This window comes from Mobula birostris, chromosome 9 (genome assembly GCF_030028105.1).
Source record: "Mobula birostris isolate sMobBir1 chromosome 9, sMobBir1.hap1, whole genome shotgun sequence".
Lineage (NCBI taxonomy): Eukaryota > Metazoa > Chordata > Chondrichthyes > Myliobatiformes > Myliobatidae > Mobula > Mobula birostris.
Genome location: NC_092378.1, coordinates 15,237,384 through 15,254,755, shown reverse-complemented (window position 1 = coordinate 15,254,755; position 17,372 = coordinate 15,237,384). Strand labels below are relative to the sequence as shown.

The window sequence follows — 17,372 nt, the reverse complement described above, 5'->3', positions numbered from 1 at the left end:
GATGTCTCTGTTATTATTGGGGGGGGGTCTATAAAAAACACAGTAGAGTTATTGCCCCCTTCCTGTTTCTGACTTACACCTACAGTGACTCAGTAGACAATCCCTTCATAAATTTCTCCTTTTCTGCAGCTGCAATACTATTCCTGATTAGCAGTGCCACTCTGCCACCTGTTTTGCCTCCCTCTCTGTCCTTTCTGAAACATCTAAAGTCTGGCACTCTAAGTAGCCATTCCTGCCCCTGAGTCGTCCAAGTCTCTGTAATGGACACAACATCATAGTTCCACGCTTGCTTATGAAACTCCTTGCATTAAACTAGACACATCTCAAACCATCTAGCTGAATGCTTCTTTGTTTCATCATCTGCCTATCCTTCCTCATAAACTCCCTACAAGCCGTCACTACTTGTGCGCCAACTACCCCATCCTCTGCCTCTTCAATTTGGTACCCAACCCCTGCAAATCTAGTTTAAACCCTCCCCAATAACATTAGCAAACCTCCCTCCCAGGATATGGGTTCCCCTTCAGTTCAGTTGCAACACAACTCACTTGTACAGGTCACCCCTTTCCCAGAAAAGGTTCCAAGGGTCCAAGAACTTGTAACCCTGCCCTCCTGCACATGCCATTGGTACCAACATGTACCACGACATCTGGCTGCTCACCCTCCCCTTCAAGAATATTCTGCAACCGCTCAGAGACATCCTGGACCCTAGCACCCGGGAGGCCACACACTATCCTGATGTCTCTTTTGCTGCCGCAGAATCTCCTATCTGTCCCCCTAACCATCGAGTCCCCTATGACTATTGCTCCGCCTGACTTCACCCTACCCTCCTGAGGCTCAGAGCCGACCACAGTGCTGTTGGTCTGGCTTGCTGCTGCCTTGCCCAGATAGGTCAATGTTCAATGTTCTATGGTGACATGCCAGATCTTCTCAAACAACGCTCGCAATCTCATTTCATTATGACACACAATTCCATCTTTACTTATTACGATACTTAAGGTGGTTATTGGGCAATTTGGGTCCACGCCAACTCCTAAGAAAGGTATTCCACACCCCCCCCTCTGAATTCCCTTCTGCCCTGCGTTGTATACTTTCACATAACTCTAAACTCCACTTTATTTTTTCCCACTTTGGGGTAGGCAATTAACCACCAGCACACCTTCGGGATGTCGGATGGAATCGGAGGACGCAGAAGAAAATCAGCGCGGTCTATGAGAAAATGTGCAACCTCCACGCAGATCCCGGTGGCTGCTAGGCAGCAGCTCTCATTACTGGGCCTCTCCCGCTACTTTTATCAATAGAAAAATAAACTATTGACAATTAACAAGCTCTGGCATTAAGCAGCCGACATTGCAAACCACCACCCCAACACTTAACCTAAAACGTGAAGTAAAATCGTTTAATTACCGAACCGCTTGGCCACCTTAGAGGCGTTGATGGAAGTTGCACCGAGGGAAATCTCTATCATATCCTTGAGGTCGTGGAACTGCAGGTCATCCTCATGTTCCAGATTCTCGTCTGCGTCCGACTCTATTTCTCCCTCCTCTTCCCCCTTCTTCTTCTTCTTATTACTTGCTTCTTTGGGTGGCAGAATGAAACCTTCAACAACAATAATTTTGCGATTCCGCAGGCGCCGGCCAGCCATTTCCCGAAGAAATGAAAATCGGCGCCAGCTGACGTCATCATGTCCAACTATCAGAGCAGACCTTTATCCGAAGCCACTCCTCCGTTACTCTCTACTTCCTTGTTTTCAGCAGTCAATATTTAACACCGATATTGCAGTTACCGTTCTGCCTCACTAGCCCATACGCCAATAGAAATTGCTCATCTTATTAAACAAGTAGGAATTACAATCTGGTTTGAATTTTCACAGGCTGCAGAGCGCATTACAACAGCCTGGGAACAAGTCTTCTCATTTCGTCCCGCCTGAATGGTGCGAACATATTAGGTTTAAATATATATTTTTTTTAGATCGACATTGCGTTAATTCAGATCAATCTATTTCTCTTAAAAGTTAAGAGGGTGAAAAATAGATGGAAAAGGGAAACAGAAAACTGAGCGTGCAGTTTGAACCTAACCTAGGCGTCGAGGAATTTCAAACTTTCTGTAATCAATAATAATGTTCGATATCAAATGTTTCGCTCAATTCATTTTATATACATACCAGGCAGTCCTTCAGAATAAGAGGTTGAGTTTCTTCCATGCCAAAACTGTGTATTCTGAGGTAGCTAATCAGAACTATGCGGGAACTGACTGACACAAGTAGAGCAAGAGGTGATTGACAAGCTTGTCTTGGGGTTGGGGGCCTGTTTGTGTGGGTGGGTGAGTGGGAGGGAGGAAAAGGGCTTATTGTTCTTGTTGTGTCTTGTTGCTTGTTTTGTTCTGTTGAACATTGTGGGCATGCTATGTTAGTGCCAGAATGCGTGGCAATGCTTGTGGGTTGTCCCCTGGCTGTTCATGCAAATGATACATTTCCACGTATGTTTTGATGACATCAACATCATCATTATGTGCCGTGTCTTGACCACGACCATGATTGTTCTTGGCAAATTTTTCAGCAGAAGTGGTTTGCCATTGCCTTCTTCTGGGCAGTGTCTTTACAAGACAGGTGACCCCAGTCATTACCAATTCTCTTCAGAGACTGTCTGCCTGGCGTCAGCGGTTGCATAACCAGGACTTGTGATATGCACCCGTTGCACGTGCGGCCATCCACCACCTGCTCCCATGGCTTCACGTAACTCTGATCAGAGTTTGGGAGGAGGGGGGGCTAAGCCGATGCTATACCTTGCCCATGGATGACCTGCAGACACGCAGAGGGAAGGAGCACCTTACGCCTCATTTAGTAGAGACATATCCCCACCCTGTCACCCCAATATTTCAATGTACATGTGATAAATGAATGAATCTGAATCTGAGGTGAACTGATGGTCTGAGAGATACTGAGCTTTTTTTTTGTTTTCTCCTATTTTTGTTTGATTTCTATATGATAAAGAAACAATCTGATAAAGATTCTTGATTTCTTCCCTTTTCCATTTAGACCAGGAACCTGTGAGTTGGTAGGGATGTTAAGTTTTTTCAAGAGAGCTTTGCGAATATCCTGGAAGTATATATGCAATGTTCCTGGTAACGCTTTGCCATTACAGAGCTTGGAGCAATATCTCTGTTTCAGGATCTGTCATCAGGCATATTATCAATGTGGTCCCATTGCAAGTGGCTGAGTGTAGTTCATGTCTCAATGATCAGGATGTTGTAATGTGAAAAGACAGTGATTATGCTGTCCTAACAGTACTTTACACTGTACTTTATACAGACTTCATCTTGGTTCTCGATCCTCCAAAATATTCCGCATGGAATTTAAACTGGAGGTGGCGCAGGGTGGACTTAACATCTGTGTTATATCTCAAGTGCTTGGTCAATCACAGGTAACCTCTCAGGGCATGTTAGTCTATAATTGGAGAGCACAACTTTGAAATAAGAAGCGAGAAACTTAAAGAGAATACCTCCCCACTCACACAGGGTGATAGGTCAACCATGACGCTCAAAATTCAGCCACAGGACAGCCGACAGACGACATTCTCCTTCCCTTTCTTTTCTACCTCCTGTCACATTTCCAAAGGCATCCACTGCGCTAAGAATCACAGAGCATTTGGTCTCGCAGACACGCCCGGCGCAGGTCTGTCCCGTTGCTAGGTTGGATACGTCAGGAGGTCAGGGTGAATGACTCGGAAGCAGTTGCGTCGAATTCCCGTCTGAGGAATTGACTATGGATCCGTACCCTCGATCCTCGATAGAAGATGACTTCAACTATGGCACCAGCGTGTCGACGGCCAGCGTTGACATCCGCATGGGTAACAAAGGGAAAATATATTTAGCAAGAGGGCCCGGGGACCGGACACTGCCATTGCGCCGTAGCTGTTGACGAAGGGCCCGAGGAGGCCGGCAAGCCGTTAGAGTGGAGCCCAGATCTCGGATCCGGCCCATAGGGCCGGTACAGTGACCGCTCCTCGTTGGCTGGGAGGCAAAACTTTCACCCGATTATCATTACTGTACTATCGGTGTATCAAGATAAGCCGCATACTGTGTTAGGAACCACAAACATGATTAGCTTTGTTCAGGAAGTAAGAATCAATGCTTGCAAGGCATTTGTTTACATATACTGTCCAAAGGTTGTTGATGGCAAAGGGTCTTTCTCTGAGCTGCTAAATATTCTGGATGGAGATAGGGAACACGGGGCGATGATAAATTAATGCAGCACACACAAAATGCTGGAGGAGCTCAGCAGGCTCTACGGAAAAGAGTACAGTCGATGTTCCGGGTCGAGACCCTTCAGCAGGATTCTAGATTAATGTATCACTTGGAGATGTTGGGAATGGTAGGGAAAAATTAACTCCCCAAGTGTAAACAAAAGTTGAAACCATCTTGTAGTTTTGAGATTACTGATCTACACTTCTCGGTAACTTTTGTTGATTATACAATAGTGCCCTCTAAAATCTTCTAGTTTCTTTTCTTCGATAGGATTTCTGCGCAAAGTTTACAGCATCTTATCCGTACAAATTATTCTGACTACGGTGATGTCCGCAGTTTTCCTGCATAGCAACACCGTCAAGGAATTCGTGCACGCTAGGTAAATTTTTTTTCAGTTCTCCTCCTTATAGATACTGACTTTTCTTTCTTCTTTGCCTTTTTATTTTGAATAATGTGAGATTTGCAGTGACCATTTGTACATCAAATACTTGATAAGAAAAGTGTGAGGTGATGTATTCGGTCACCAAGGTTCGACCGAAACAGTGAATGGCAGATGTGTGTTGTAGGTTGGAGGGGTCTGGCAGTACAAGACGCACAGTTCACTGAAAGCGACTGCGCAAGTAGATAGGCTGGTGTGAAGGAGGCATTTCGCATATTGGCCGTCATGAGTCAGGGCATCGGGTTTAGGAGTAAGGACATCATGTTTCAGTTGTATAAGCACTTGGAGTATTGTGTGCAGTTTTGGTTGTCCTGTTATAGGAAAGACATTGTCAAGCTGGAGAGAGGGCATGAGAGATTTACAAGGATGCTGTCTGGACTAGAGCTGTCCAACTTGCATGCCATCTTGGACAATGTCTCCCATCCACTACATAATGTACTGGGTGGAGACAGGAGTACATTCAGCCAGAGACTCATTCCACCGAGATGCAACACAGAGCGTCATAGGAAGTCATTCCTGCCTGTGGCCATCAAACTTTACAACTCCTCCCTTGGAGAGTCAGACATCCTGAGCCAATAGGCTGGTCCTGGACTTATTTCCTGGCATAATTTACATATTACTATTTAACTATTTATGGTTTTATTACTATTTATTATTTATGGTGCAACTGTAATGAAAACCAATTTCCCCTGGGATCAATAAAGTATGACTATGACTAGAGGGTCTGATTTATGGGGAGAGATTGGCTACACTGGTTGCATAGAACGTAAGAGAATGAAAGGTGACCTCACGGAAGTTTATAAAATCATGAGGGGTATGGATAAGGTAGACTGTCTTAGTCTTTTCCCAGGGTTGGGGAAACAAAACTGGAGGACACAGACAGAAAATATGAGGGGAGAGCCTTAAGAGATCTGAGAGGTAACTTCTTTACGCAGAGGGTAGTGAGTACCTGAAATGAGTTGTCATCAAAGGAAGTGAGAGAAGCAAGTACAATTGCAACCTTTAAGAGGCACTTGGATAGGTACTGAGAAAGTAAGGGCTTGGAGGGTTATGATGGGACTGGAGGGAGGATGCTCTGATCAGTATGGACCAGTTGGGCTGAATGGCCTGTTTCTATGACTACTATAAGTAAAGCCTATCCAATTTCAATTATTTTATCAGTAAAGTCCAGATGTTCTCATTTGGCAGAGTTTTATCTTGTAACAAATTAATATCAAATTTAATTTTTAGAAATTACACTTGTTAATACATGTGTACTTATTGTCTCTTCCTTATTCTAGTCCCTCATTGGTGTTGATAACGGCTTTTGGATCTCTGGGTCTCATAATTGCTCTGGCAATCTACAGACATCAACATCCTGTTAATTTGTATCTTCTGTTTGGGTTTGTAAGTATTCAGTCAAATCATTGTATTAAGGTTGCATAAATACTTTTTAAACTTTTTATCATTTAGTTAAGCTGATATTGAGTTTATGTTGGAAGCTTGGCTGTGTACAAAAATTAATTTTTTCTAAGCATTTTTTATACTGTTTATTTGGTGCTGTATCTGGCTGTTTCCTCAAGTTACAGATGTGCTTTTATCTAAATGCTCAATAAGTAGCTACTTATTCAATTTCTCTAAATATCTATAATATCACAGAAGAATGGGAATTTTACCTTACTGAATTCTGGTGTTTAAATCCAAGGTTCTTTTAGAAGTCAGAAATGAGGCATAAAACTTGTTACTTCACAATTGTTTTATTAAGTGTTGATAGAACAAAGAGAACAGGACCAGAACAGTGACTTACTACTTGAAGAACATGACACCTACCCAAAAGTTAAGAAAATTCCATATATAACAATAATCCAATAAGAAAATACTTACTGGAGCTTCCAGAATTATACTTTTTATAACCACTGGAGGCATATTAAACTGCTGTACATATAAAGGCTCTTAGAATATAAGCATTTAATTAATTGTTGAATGCAAAGAAAATGACAATTAAACAGTTGGATCCAACAACCTTAACTGTACTTCCCTGTCATATTCTATAACCTTTGATATCATTACAGTCTAGAAATGCAGCAATTCCCATCTTGAACATTATCTGACTAAGAGTTCATAGTTTTCTGAGATAACATGTTCTGAGGATATGAAAGCCCCTGATTGAAGAAAATATGTTTTCATCACAGTCTTTAATTGCTGACCCCTCATAATAAATTCTCCAACTACACAAATAGTATCTGAATTGTTACATCTTGAGCAAGGCATGTAACCACACATTGCTCTGCGACGACATTGGTGCCAAGCTGTATTGGCCTTTGACCTTCCCTTGGACAACATCGGTGTCGTAGAGAGGGGAGACTTGCAGCATGGGCAACTGCCGGTCTTCCATACAACCTTGCCCAGGCCTGCACCCTGGAGAGTGAAGACTTTCCAGGCGCAGATCCATGGTCTCGCAAGACTAACGGTTGCCTTATAGTTATATCTTATATTTCAGTACAATAAATTCTGATTCTGCTATATTCCAATGAGTATAGATACATCCTTGATTTCTCATTGTAATAACTTCATATCTGAAGAATTATTCTAGTCAAATTTTGTTCGCTTATGCTTTTACATGCCATATTGATTACAAGAGATTTGTAATCAAGGGAGCGGGAAGTGCAGAATCAAATATTGCTATGATGATTGTACGTTCTAGTATCAATTGTTTGGCGACAATAAAGTATAAAATATAAAGAGACCCAAACTGGTAAAAATCCTGCAAAATTGCTGCAAGGTTTACTTACTCATGAACTCCAGTCCCGCTGCAATAAAAGGCAACATTATACTGCTTTCATAACGAATTACTGTGACTGCATGGTAATTTCTTTTATACAATCAGATCTACGGAGTAAAAGCAACTTTATTTAGTTGGCTTGTTGCATTAAAAAAAGCTCCTTTAAAGTCAAAGTCAAGTTTTGTGATATGTACAAGCTTAAGTATGCACAAATGCAGTGAAAAAAATTACTTGCAGCAGCATCAGTTTTGTTTCTACCAATTAGCCTTTAACTGACTTTATTCACTGCATTTTACAAGTAATCGTTCTGACTGTTCTCGCCACGCACAGTTTATCCACGTTGAAATGACGATCCTGCTTTATGGCCTTGATTCTTCTCACTGGAATTACTTATTTCTTCTCACCTAAGCACTCTTCCTCCTTGGATTAAAACTATATATGCAATATTATGCATTTGATTCAGCTGGTATACCAGTCCCTTTTGAATACCTGTACATAGATGTTTGTTAACAACTAGGTTGCGAATAAACTTAAAAGCTTTGATTGTATGCTGGTCAGTTTGCACGTGAGAGGAAATTCCTGTTGATTTTGATGAATTTCCGATCAACCAACCTATCATCACCCTGCTGGTGACTTGTTTTCTTTTGAAATTTTATCATAAAAAAAGAGGCTATCTTCATCTTTGGCCTATTTTATACAAGACATTATCTAGAAATATCACCTCATCTGCACTTGTTTGAATTTAGAACTATGAGAGGGGATCTCATTGCAACCTATTGAATGTTGAAAGGCCTAGATAGAGTGGATGTGAGAGAGAATGTTTTCTACAGTCCAGGACCAGATGGCACAGTTTCAAAATAGAGGGACATGGCTTCATAACAGAGATAAGGATGATTTTCTTGAGTCAGAAGGTGGTGAATCTGTGGAATTTATTGCCACAAATGGCTGTAGAAGCAAAGTCATTGGATACATTTAAAGAAGAATTTAAGTAGAAGGGTGTCAAAGGTTAGAAAGGAAGGCAGGAGAATGGGTTTGAGAGTGAAAATAAATCAGCCGTGATGGAATAATGGAGCAGACTAGGTGGGCTGAATGGCCTTATTCTGCCCCTATGTCTTTTGGTCTTTTGGTAATTTGTGATTTTATGCAGGTTTGCTGAACAAATGTCAGAATGTTTGAGAAGAGTTGCAAACCATTGTTTCCTTTTAAAGTTTTAGTAACGTCCTGAAAATTATTTCTCCACAGACCCTCTTTGAGGCTTCTACAGTGGCTACCATTGGTAAGGGCTTTTCCTTGAAAATTTTTGACTCATGGATATAAATGTTTCAATTTGAATTACTTAGAAACAAACTTTCCATGTTTCCATGGATATTTAGAAAATAGGAAATGTGCAAGTTTCTCATGCCTTTGATTATGTCAAATGGTTTTGTTACCACTAACAGAGAAGTACTTGGGAACTGAAATAAACTAAATATAGCTCTAAATAGGTACAATTCTGTATAATATTTATGAGGATATCCGACATAACATATAAAAGTTTCCATTTTCTCTGTTGTCATACCTCATTCATTTACTTAAATAAGGGAATAGTTACAAAACATATTAACTTTTCTTGACATGTCTGCTGAGTTAATTTCCATGCTGTGCAGAAGAGTGCCACTTACCCTATTGAGTCCATGCTGGCTCTCAGAGCACACCCATCAGTCCGAGCTTCCTCCTCTTCTGTCCCTATCACTCAGGGCTCCCCAACTTTTTTTGCACCGCGGACTGGATTAATATTGACAATATTGTTGCAGACCGGCCAACCGGGGGTGGGGGGAATGTTCAAGTAGGGTTAAACTCACCTCAACATGTCTTTTACAGTTAGGGTTGCCAACTTTCTCACTCCCAAATAAGGGACAAAAGTAGCAGTCAAATGCAGGATACTTGCATTTACCCCGAGAAAGACTACCAGACCATGAAGCCTTGCGCGGGCTCCTGTGTGCTCATGTGTGACGATTTTTTTTCCCACAAATCGGTTTCGGCTTAATCTTCCCAACTATACTGTACATACATTATTTCTACTTTATATAGGCTGTGTATTTATCATATCATTCCTGCTTTTACTATATGTTAGTGTTATTTTAGGTTTTATGTGTTATTTGGTATGATTTGATAGGTTATTTTTTGGGTCTGGGAACGCTCAAAAATTTTTCCCATATAAATTAATGGTAATCGCTTCTTCGCTTCACGCCATTTCGGCACGAATGGTTTCATAGGCACGCTCTATCTTAGCGGGGGAAATACGGGACAAACCAATTTAGCCCAATATACGGGATGCCCCGGCAAATACGGGACAGTTGGCAACCCTATGTTCAAGTTCAACAGTGCGTGACAGAGAATGAGGAAAGGTGCAGCGGGCTCTTATCGTTTCCTCGCGGCCCAGTAGCACATGCCTTGCAGCCCGGTACCGGTCCACGGCTTGGTGGGTGGGGACCACTGCTGTAATTCATTTCAATTTCTCCACTGCTTCTGCCCCTACAATAGAGGCAATATATAGTAGCCAATTAACCTATCAGCATATCTGCAATGTAGAAGGAAACTCAAGCCTCAGAGGGACTCCATGAATCAAGGGAGAATGTGCAAACTGCATGTAACAGTAATTGCTGCCCCACAGTACCACCCTACATTGTTTGAAAATGCCTTGTAATATTTCATATTCCCTTATGACATAGGTGGAGCCAATTTGTCACATGGAGTTATTGCAGGCGATTGGATTAATCTAATCAATCAAATTCCCACATTTGTTGTATCTTACTCTCTCACATACACCACCGTATAAATTAGGGGAACTCTAAATCGGGGTCCCCAACCTTTTTTTGCTCCGCGGACCGGTTTAATATTGATAATATTCTTGTGGACTGGCCAACGGGGGTGGGGGGGGGGGGGTGTTAATCATGACCGGAATATAGGTGATAAGTCAACTATAAGTCACTTATAAGTGGCTAATACCTGTACACTCAATTTTGTTTCTAAAAGGGTTTATCTAACGAATTTAATATTAAACACACCACATATTTTCCTCGCATGAGTATAGTGATAAGTCAATTATAAGTCACTTATAAGTCAATAGCATCCTAACATTTTAAGTAATGTTTGGATATTAAACACACAGCGCATATTTTCCACGTATGAACATATAAAATCATTGCAACACACCAATATCGCTGAATCAGTGGGAGCCCTGCGCTTGTTTCTCTGCATTCATTGCAGAAAACCCCGCTTCGCAGAGATATGATGTTGGAAATGGAAGCAACGTTTTCAGTGCTTTCATGGCTATCTCAGGATATTCAGCCTTAACTTTGATCCAGAATGCCGGCAGAGATGTTATGTCAAACATACTTTTCAGCCCGCCGTCATTTGCAAGCTCGAGGAGTTGATCTTCTTCCCGCGCTGACATGGATGATTCACCAGGGACATTCACAAATGGGTCTCAGACACATTCCTTTGCACGTCTTGGGTCATTTGCGGTTTGGAAGTAACGCTCGAATTCTGTCGACAGCGAAGATAGGTGATTGCGCACCAGCTGTGAGAAGGACAGTGTAGCCTCAGTCTCTCCCAAAATCCCAGCTAATTTTGGGAACATGTCAAATATGCCGCTGTCCACTCGCCATCCCCACAGTTCCAGTTTGGCTTTGAAAGCAGACGTTTCATCTGCCAACTTGAAGACAGTTGTCATTCTCCCCTGAAGTGACAAATTGAGTTCATTGAGCAGGTTGAAGATGTCACACAGATAAGCGAGTTTTGCTATCCACTCCTCATCACTGAAGTGTGCTGCCTGTGGTGACTTTTTTCCTGAAAGAAATCCGTAGCTGAAAGAAATTCTTAGCTGAAAGAAATCCGTAGCTGAAAGAAATTCTTAGCTCAAAAACCCTGGCCAGGGCTCTCCCCCTTGATAGCCACCTGACTTCAGTGTGTAATCGGAAGGTATTTGTGCTCTGCATCCATTTCCTCGCAAAGCTGCTCAAGCAGACTTGAGTTAAGGGCTTTTGCTTTGATGTGATTGATAACTTCAACAACGTCACGCAATATGCTGTTAAGATCAGGTGACGTTTTTTGGCTAGCCAGCATTTCCCTGTGTATGACACAGTGTGTAGGCTGGCATTCAGGAGCAACCCCTTTGACTTGGGTAGTGAAACCAGACAGCCGTCCGGTAATAGCTGCAGCCCGGACTGTGCATATTCCAACACAGAATGACCAGTCCAGTTTGCCTAACATGTAGTCATTCAAAGACTTGAATAGTTCTGCCCCAGTTGTGTTAATTGGCAGCGGCAGTGCACACAACATATCCTCGTGCACATCGTCTTGAAATATATATCGCACATAAACCAGCAGTATTGCCTTGTTGTCGACATCGGTAGACTCGTCGACCTGGGTAGCTTACCATGGTGGCTCGTTAAGCCATTCCAACAGCTGTGCTTCGATGTCCTCTGCTATGTCGTCGATTCTCCTTGAAACTGTGGTAGCTGAAAGAGAAACCTGTGCCATCTTGTTAGCTGCAGCTTCTCCCAACAGTTCACGGCACATGTCCTTGGTAGCAGGCAGAATCAATTTTTCACCAACAGTGAAAGGCTTCTTAGCCTTAGCAATACGGCTAGCCCTAAGTACGACGCTCTCAGAGCAGCAGAATTTGTGGAGGTGGTGGCTGTCAGCACTTGCTTCTGTCCCGCTTGCTCACATTTTTTCCACTCAAAAAACTTAACAGGTTTGTCTTTAAGTGCAGGGTGCTTGGACTCAAGGTGCCGAAGCAGTTTTGAGGGCTTCATTGCCTCATTAGACAGCTTGTCTCCACATATCACACACAGGGGGCTTGGAGTGTTCGAGTCACCGGTCGCAATAAAGCCATATTTTATGTACAACTCGTATTTTCTGTTGAAGGAAGCTTTTTTTTTGCAGTCTTGGCCTCAGCTGTCTCTGCGTTATCATCATCATTGGGGCTTCTAGGTCCCCTACCACCTCTTCCAAAGAAACTCTCAAGCAGTTTGTTTTTTACTCATCAAGTAGTTGTAGGTTAATGACCGACTGATGACCTCACATGCGTTCAAGTTCAACAGTGGGCGTGACAGGGAATGAGGAAAGGTGCAGCTGACTCATATCATTTCATATCGCCAAATCGTATTGTTTCCTCGTGGCCGGGTGGTTGGGGACCACTGCTCTAAATAACTAATTTACCTACTAACCAGCAAGTATTTAAGATGTAAAGAAAACTGGAGCACTAGGGAAATCACACACTTGCAGGGAAACATGCAGTTGTTACGTAGACAGTTCCTGTGGTTAGTATTGAAGCCCAGTAGCTGACTCACGTCACAGTGCTACCCACCTTGTTATTATCTAATGCAAACACGAAGAAGTCTGCAGATGCTGGAAGTTCAAGCAACACACGCAAAATGCTGGTGGAACACAGCAGGCCAGGCAGCATCTATTGGAAGAGGTACAGTCGACGTTTCGGGCCGAGACCTTTCGTCAGGACTAACTGAAAGAAGAGATAGTAAGAGATTCTTTCAGTTAGTCCTGACAAAGGGTCTCGGCCCAAAACGTCGACTGTACCTCTTCTAATAGTTGCTGCCTGGCCTGCTGCGTTCACCAGCATTTTGTATGTGTTGCTCGTTATTATCTAGTATAGTTTGCCAAAATGAAAACACTTTAATTTTTCATTAACTTCTTAGACCTCCATTGTATCTTTTTGTAGTATGAAATTGCTTGTATTGTTCAATTATGCTAGGCCTAATCCTAATTGTACCTGCTGTAAGTAAATGAAAATGTTAATTCAGAGATTTAAAATTTAAATTTTATTTTCACAATCTATCTTTTTATTTTCAGTTACTTTCTATGACTATTCAGTAGTTCTGCAAGCATTTGCTTTAACGACTGCTGTATTCATTGCATTGACTGTCTACACGTTTCAGTCAAAGAGAGATTTCAGTAAATATGCAGCAAGGTATGTGCACTTCAGAAGGTTCATTATATTTTATAAAGTTCTGCATAATGGTTTATTTTTCTCTTATTTATTTTAGGACCCTTGGGTATTTGGCATTCCCTTCCAGAATAAATTTGCAGTTAACTTATTGATCCTTTTATAGCTAAGCCACATCCAGAAGTTGGGAATTTCTATTTGGGAATCCTCTTTCTGACAAGCAGTACACAGTAATGATTCTATTGATGAAAGCTGAGAGCACCAATTAGTCAAACTCTCAACAAAACATTTTTTTAAACATGTAAACTTTATTTTGCAAAGAATGAAAATGGTATTTTTACTTAAAATGGATGTTAATTGAGGCCTGAATTATGGTCGTTCATGATGCCCTAAAGTTGCATCGTGGTCAAAGTACTTGAGGGCTGCATGTGCAATTGAAACCATAAATTAGTAATACTTATATGTTACCAATGTTAGTTTATAAATTCTTTACAGTGAGATCAACGATGGTTAGCTTCCACTCTGGTTTTGTTGGCTGTGAGCTATCAAATTAGGTCATTTTGGGAACCGCAAACTCTTTCATAGGTGCCTGTCAGAGCAGATGAAGGAGTAGGTTGTGACTTGGTTTGCTTCCATTTGCCAAGCTTCGTTTCTGTGTTCTCCCAGTGCATGAATTTGGGGTTCACAGTACCAACCTGAGTGGCCTTGTGCTTTGAGCAGCCATGAACCAGAGGCAGCTCGTAGTCATTGTGGTTGTTGCAGTTCCTCAAATAAAGCTTTCAGCACATGCTTGAATCTTTTCCTGGGTTTGCCAGATAATTTTCCATGATAACACTTGAAATGGAGTGCTGGTTTTAGAAGACTGGTATTGGGCATGCAAACAGTTTGGCCTTTGCAACATAACCAACAGTAGATGAGATTTCAGAGCTGGAGACATCGGTCTGGAAAGGATGCTGATATTAGTTCTAATCAACTTGGAGAATTTTACAGAGGCCAAAGATGGAGTCTAAGTGCAGCTGGAACTGGGGTTTGGGAACAGGAACAAGTTGTGCAACCAGTGCAGAGGTTTGAGAATGTGGAGCATGCATTGGGTTGAAACAACCCATACGAGGAACTGAAGAATGTCAGGTGGAAGCATAAGTATTGAGAATGAAAGTCTTCACTGTTGAAGCTACACAGATTTTTATTATTTTATAATTGCTTGCAATAACAAAAATGATTTGGTAAAAGAATGCTTTTAGTTGTAATGCCAGAGAAATTTCAACCATTTCTGTGAAACAGTTAAGCCGGTGAGCTTAGTTGAATACTTCATGATTGCCAACTTGTGGACGTGTACTATTGGCTAGGGCTCCAAAACGTAAACTCTGCATCTAATTCATAAGGTAAATTAGTCTCAAACAGATAATCTAGTTCTTTAATCTAAAATACCTCTTTCAAAACATTAAAACATATACAACATAAGTTGAGTCTTCCGTGAATTTATATATTCCGTTAACATATAACACCAGATTTAAATCTCAATACTCAACATAAAAATATTATCATCCATCATAACTCGGTTTCCATAGCCTGAGAAACAATTGTTTAAAATGTGATCATGTATTCTGCACAGAACAATGACTGCAATGAAATGTTTATTTTTATTTTTTCTGCCTTTAGCCTCTTTGCATGCCTGTGGATTTTGCTCCTGGCTGGATTGTTTAGGGTAAGTATGAATTATTCTAGACTAATTGAGTTATTTTCTATGAGTCAAAAGGTACTACTTTAAATGTACATTTAGTTCTGGCTAGAAATGTTAATGAACAAAGCTAACTGCCAGATTTTACAAATATGCCACAATTTTTTAATTCCTTTATGTTTTCATGAGAATTAAGCAGAATTTTCCACTGGCTTTTGTGAAGCATATCTTCACTTCCGCATAGATACACTTTAGTTCATTTGACACAGAAATGGTGCCTTGCAGAGTAAATCATCATCCTGTACCACTGAGCTACCATGCACAACCAATTTGATTTTGTTTATTGAAAATAAAACATTCTTTGCTCCCACAGTGAAGGAATAATACATTGTACGTTAATCAATTCTGGAAGTAGAATGACCTTGGTATTAATGGAGAACAAGCTCACACGCAATGTTATTTTACGCCTCAGCTGGAGAACATTCAGTCTTGATTTGTAGGTGTCCTAATCTTTGATCTTTTGAATGACTTGAAACAACACTTGAATTCAAAATGCCCTGTCAGAAATGCCCAAATGGAGTTTTTATTCATGAAAATCTGTTAAGAAAAAATTCAAAAACAGTGCATGGCATTCTTTGCATTCATAATGTTGCCCACTCTACACATTCATAATGTCATCAAGTTAATATACTGTATTTACAAAGCACCAGTGCCACTCATGTGGCTTCTTTGAACAGTGCACCCTTCTGGAGTTTATGGAGCTATTAAGGCCGAGTTCTGCAGTGCCCAGTGATAGTAAGATCTTAGTTTGCAGTCCTTCAGATTGTGCCAAGTTCGTAGTTTGTACTCTTTCCGCATGGAATGTGCCATCTGGCAGCATTCATTTGCAAACATCTCATTGAACTAGAAGACCAAAGGTTTCGGGCAGACCAAATTGCCTTTTCACAGAGTTGATGATCTTGCATCAAGACAAAATTCATCCCTGGGAATAGCCTGTTGATCAGAGAATTCTCTGTTACACAGCTGCTTGGTACAAACAATCATTGTGCTAATGTTTAACTCTGCCCTGCATTTCTTGGTGATGTTTTTTGCTTTTTTTTCTTCAGCTTTTCTTCTGGAGCAATACAATGGAACTGGTATTTGCATCTGCAGGAGCTCTGCTCTTCTGTGGCTTTATCATCTATGATACACATGTATTGATGCACAAGCTTTCACCTGAAGAATATGTATTGGCTTCAATTAACTTGTACTTGGATGTCATTAATCTCTTCTTGCATATTCTCCGAATCCTGCAATCAGTTAACAAAAAGTAACAACTAATGATAATTACAGAGAAAAGTCTAGCTCTGTCTTCTAAGTGTAAGCTGTACGAATGCACTTTGTCTAAATTTCCTGTTTAATTTTATTAACTAACTTTGGTTTTGGTTGTATTTATGTTCACTATCTGATGTAGATTATCAGTTTGTACATTCTTTTTATTGAGGACAAATCAGAGGTACCTTTGGAGAAAGGCACTAAAGTAGAATTAATACAAATTGAAAGCGTATTTCAATCCAGTCTTAAAATCAACAACATCTTGTTGTCTTTGCTTGGTATGAATTTAAAGATTTAAAACTTTTAAAAGTTTCACTGCTTGGAAAAATTTTGTTGAGCTGGGACAAGCCAGTTTAGATTTGGCATTGTTTCAATTGAAGATTGTTCCTATTATTTTCTCTGTCTTTATTTACTTATTATTTAAATGCCCATGGATGGAAATCCTATACTTGTAAAGGCTCTGTCTTTTCAGTTGGAGACATCACTCTTTAAATAAAATTTGAGTAACTTGCCCTTTCTATTTAAGTATTAATTTTTGAAAGTACAGGTCGACCTTCACTAATCCAACTACCTGTAATTCGGTTCCTTCGATAATCCGGCACTGATTATGCTTAATGTGATCCTTCTGTAATTTGGCATTTTCACTAATTCAGCACTCCTCAGGTCCCAATCGTGCTGGATTAGTGAAGGTTGACCTGTAATAATACTTTGTGATCTTAAGTTCCAGGAAAACAATTATGGAAATAAAAATAATGCACACAAAATGCTGGAATCTGGATGTTTCAGGCCAATCCATAAATGATGCCTGACCTGCTGAGTTCCTCCAGCATTTTGTGTGAATTACTCTTGGTCTCTGGTATCTGCAGAATCTCTTATGTTTATGGAAATAGAAATACTTTTTATTTGAAGTTTGTGCAGTTTAGTCTTACTGGGGTGATGACAGAGGAACAAATTTGCAGATATGGAGAAACAAGTTTCGGCAAAAGAG

General features: G+C 40.8%; 2 protein-coding genes across 3 annotated transcripts in view; one reads left to right on the top strand and one right to left on the bottom strand.

Annotated features, from left to right (window-relative positions):
* The window catches only part of helb (helicase (DNA) B), a 58,005-nt gene extending 56,274 nt beyond the window's left edge, over nucleotides 1-1,731 (bottom strand). For both annotated transcript variants that reach the window (XM_072267521.1, XM_072267522.1), the window contains exon 1: nucleotides 1,405-1,731. In XM_072267521.1, coding sequence (XP_072123622.1) covers nucleotides 1,405-1,642 — 238 coding nt within the window. In that variant the 5' untranslated portion in view covers nucleotides 1,643-1,731. The remainder of the gene's footprint in view (nucleotides 1-1,404) is intronic.
* Nucleotides 1,732-3,707: 1,976 nt separating this feature from the next.
* Nucleotides 3,708-16,895, top strand: tmbim4 (transmembrane BAX inhibitor motif containing 4). Its single transcript, XM_072267524.1, has 7 exons — nucleotides 3,708-3,845; nucleotides 4,513-4,621; nucleotides 5,962-6,067; nucleotides 8,685-8,718; nucleotides 13,299-13,416; nucleotides 15,052-15,097; nucleotides 16,177-16,895. Exons 1-7 carry the CDS (start codon nucleotides 3,761-3,763, stop codon nucleotides 16,381-16,383), a joined length of 705 nt encoding a protein of 234 aa, XP_072123625.1. The 5' UTR covers nucleotides 3,708-3,760; the 3' UTR covers nucleotides 16,384-16,895.
* The last annotated feature ends 477 nt before the right edge of the window (nucleotides 16,896-17,372 follow it).

Bases quoted from the DNA above. Each gene is read 5' to 3' on its own strand.
- tmbim4 (XM_072267524.1), top strand. From the start codon at position 3,761: ATGGATCCGTACCCTCGATCCTCGATAGAAGATGACTTCAACTATGGC. The intron at 4,622-5,961 runs GTAAATTTTTTT...TCCTTATTCTAG, and splicing joins AAGGAATTCGTGCACGCTAG to TCCCTCATTGGTGTTGATAA. The intron at 15,098-16,176 runs GTAAGTATGAAT...TTTTTTCTTCAG, and splicing joins TCCTGGCTGGATTGTTTAGG to CTTTTCTTCTGGAGCAATAC.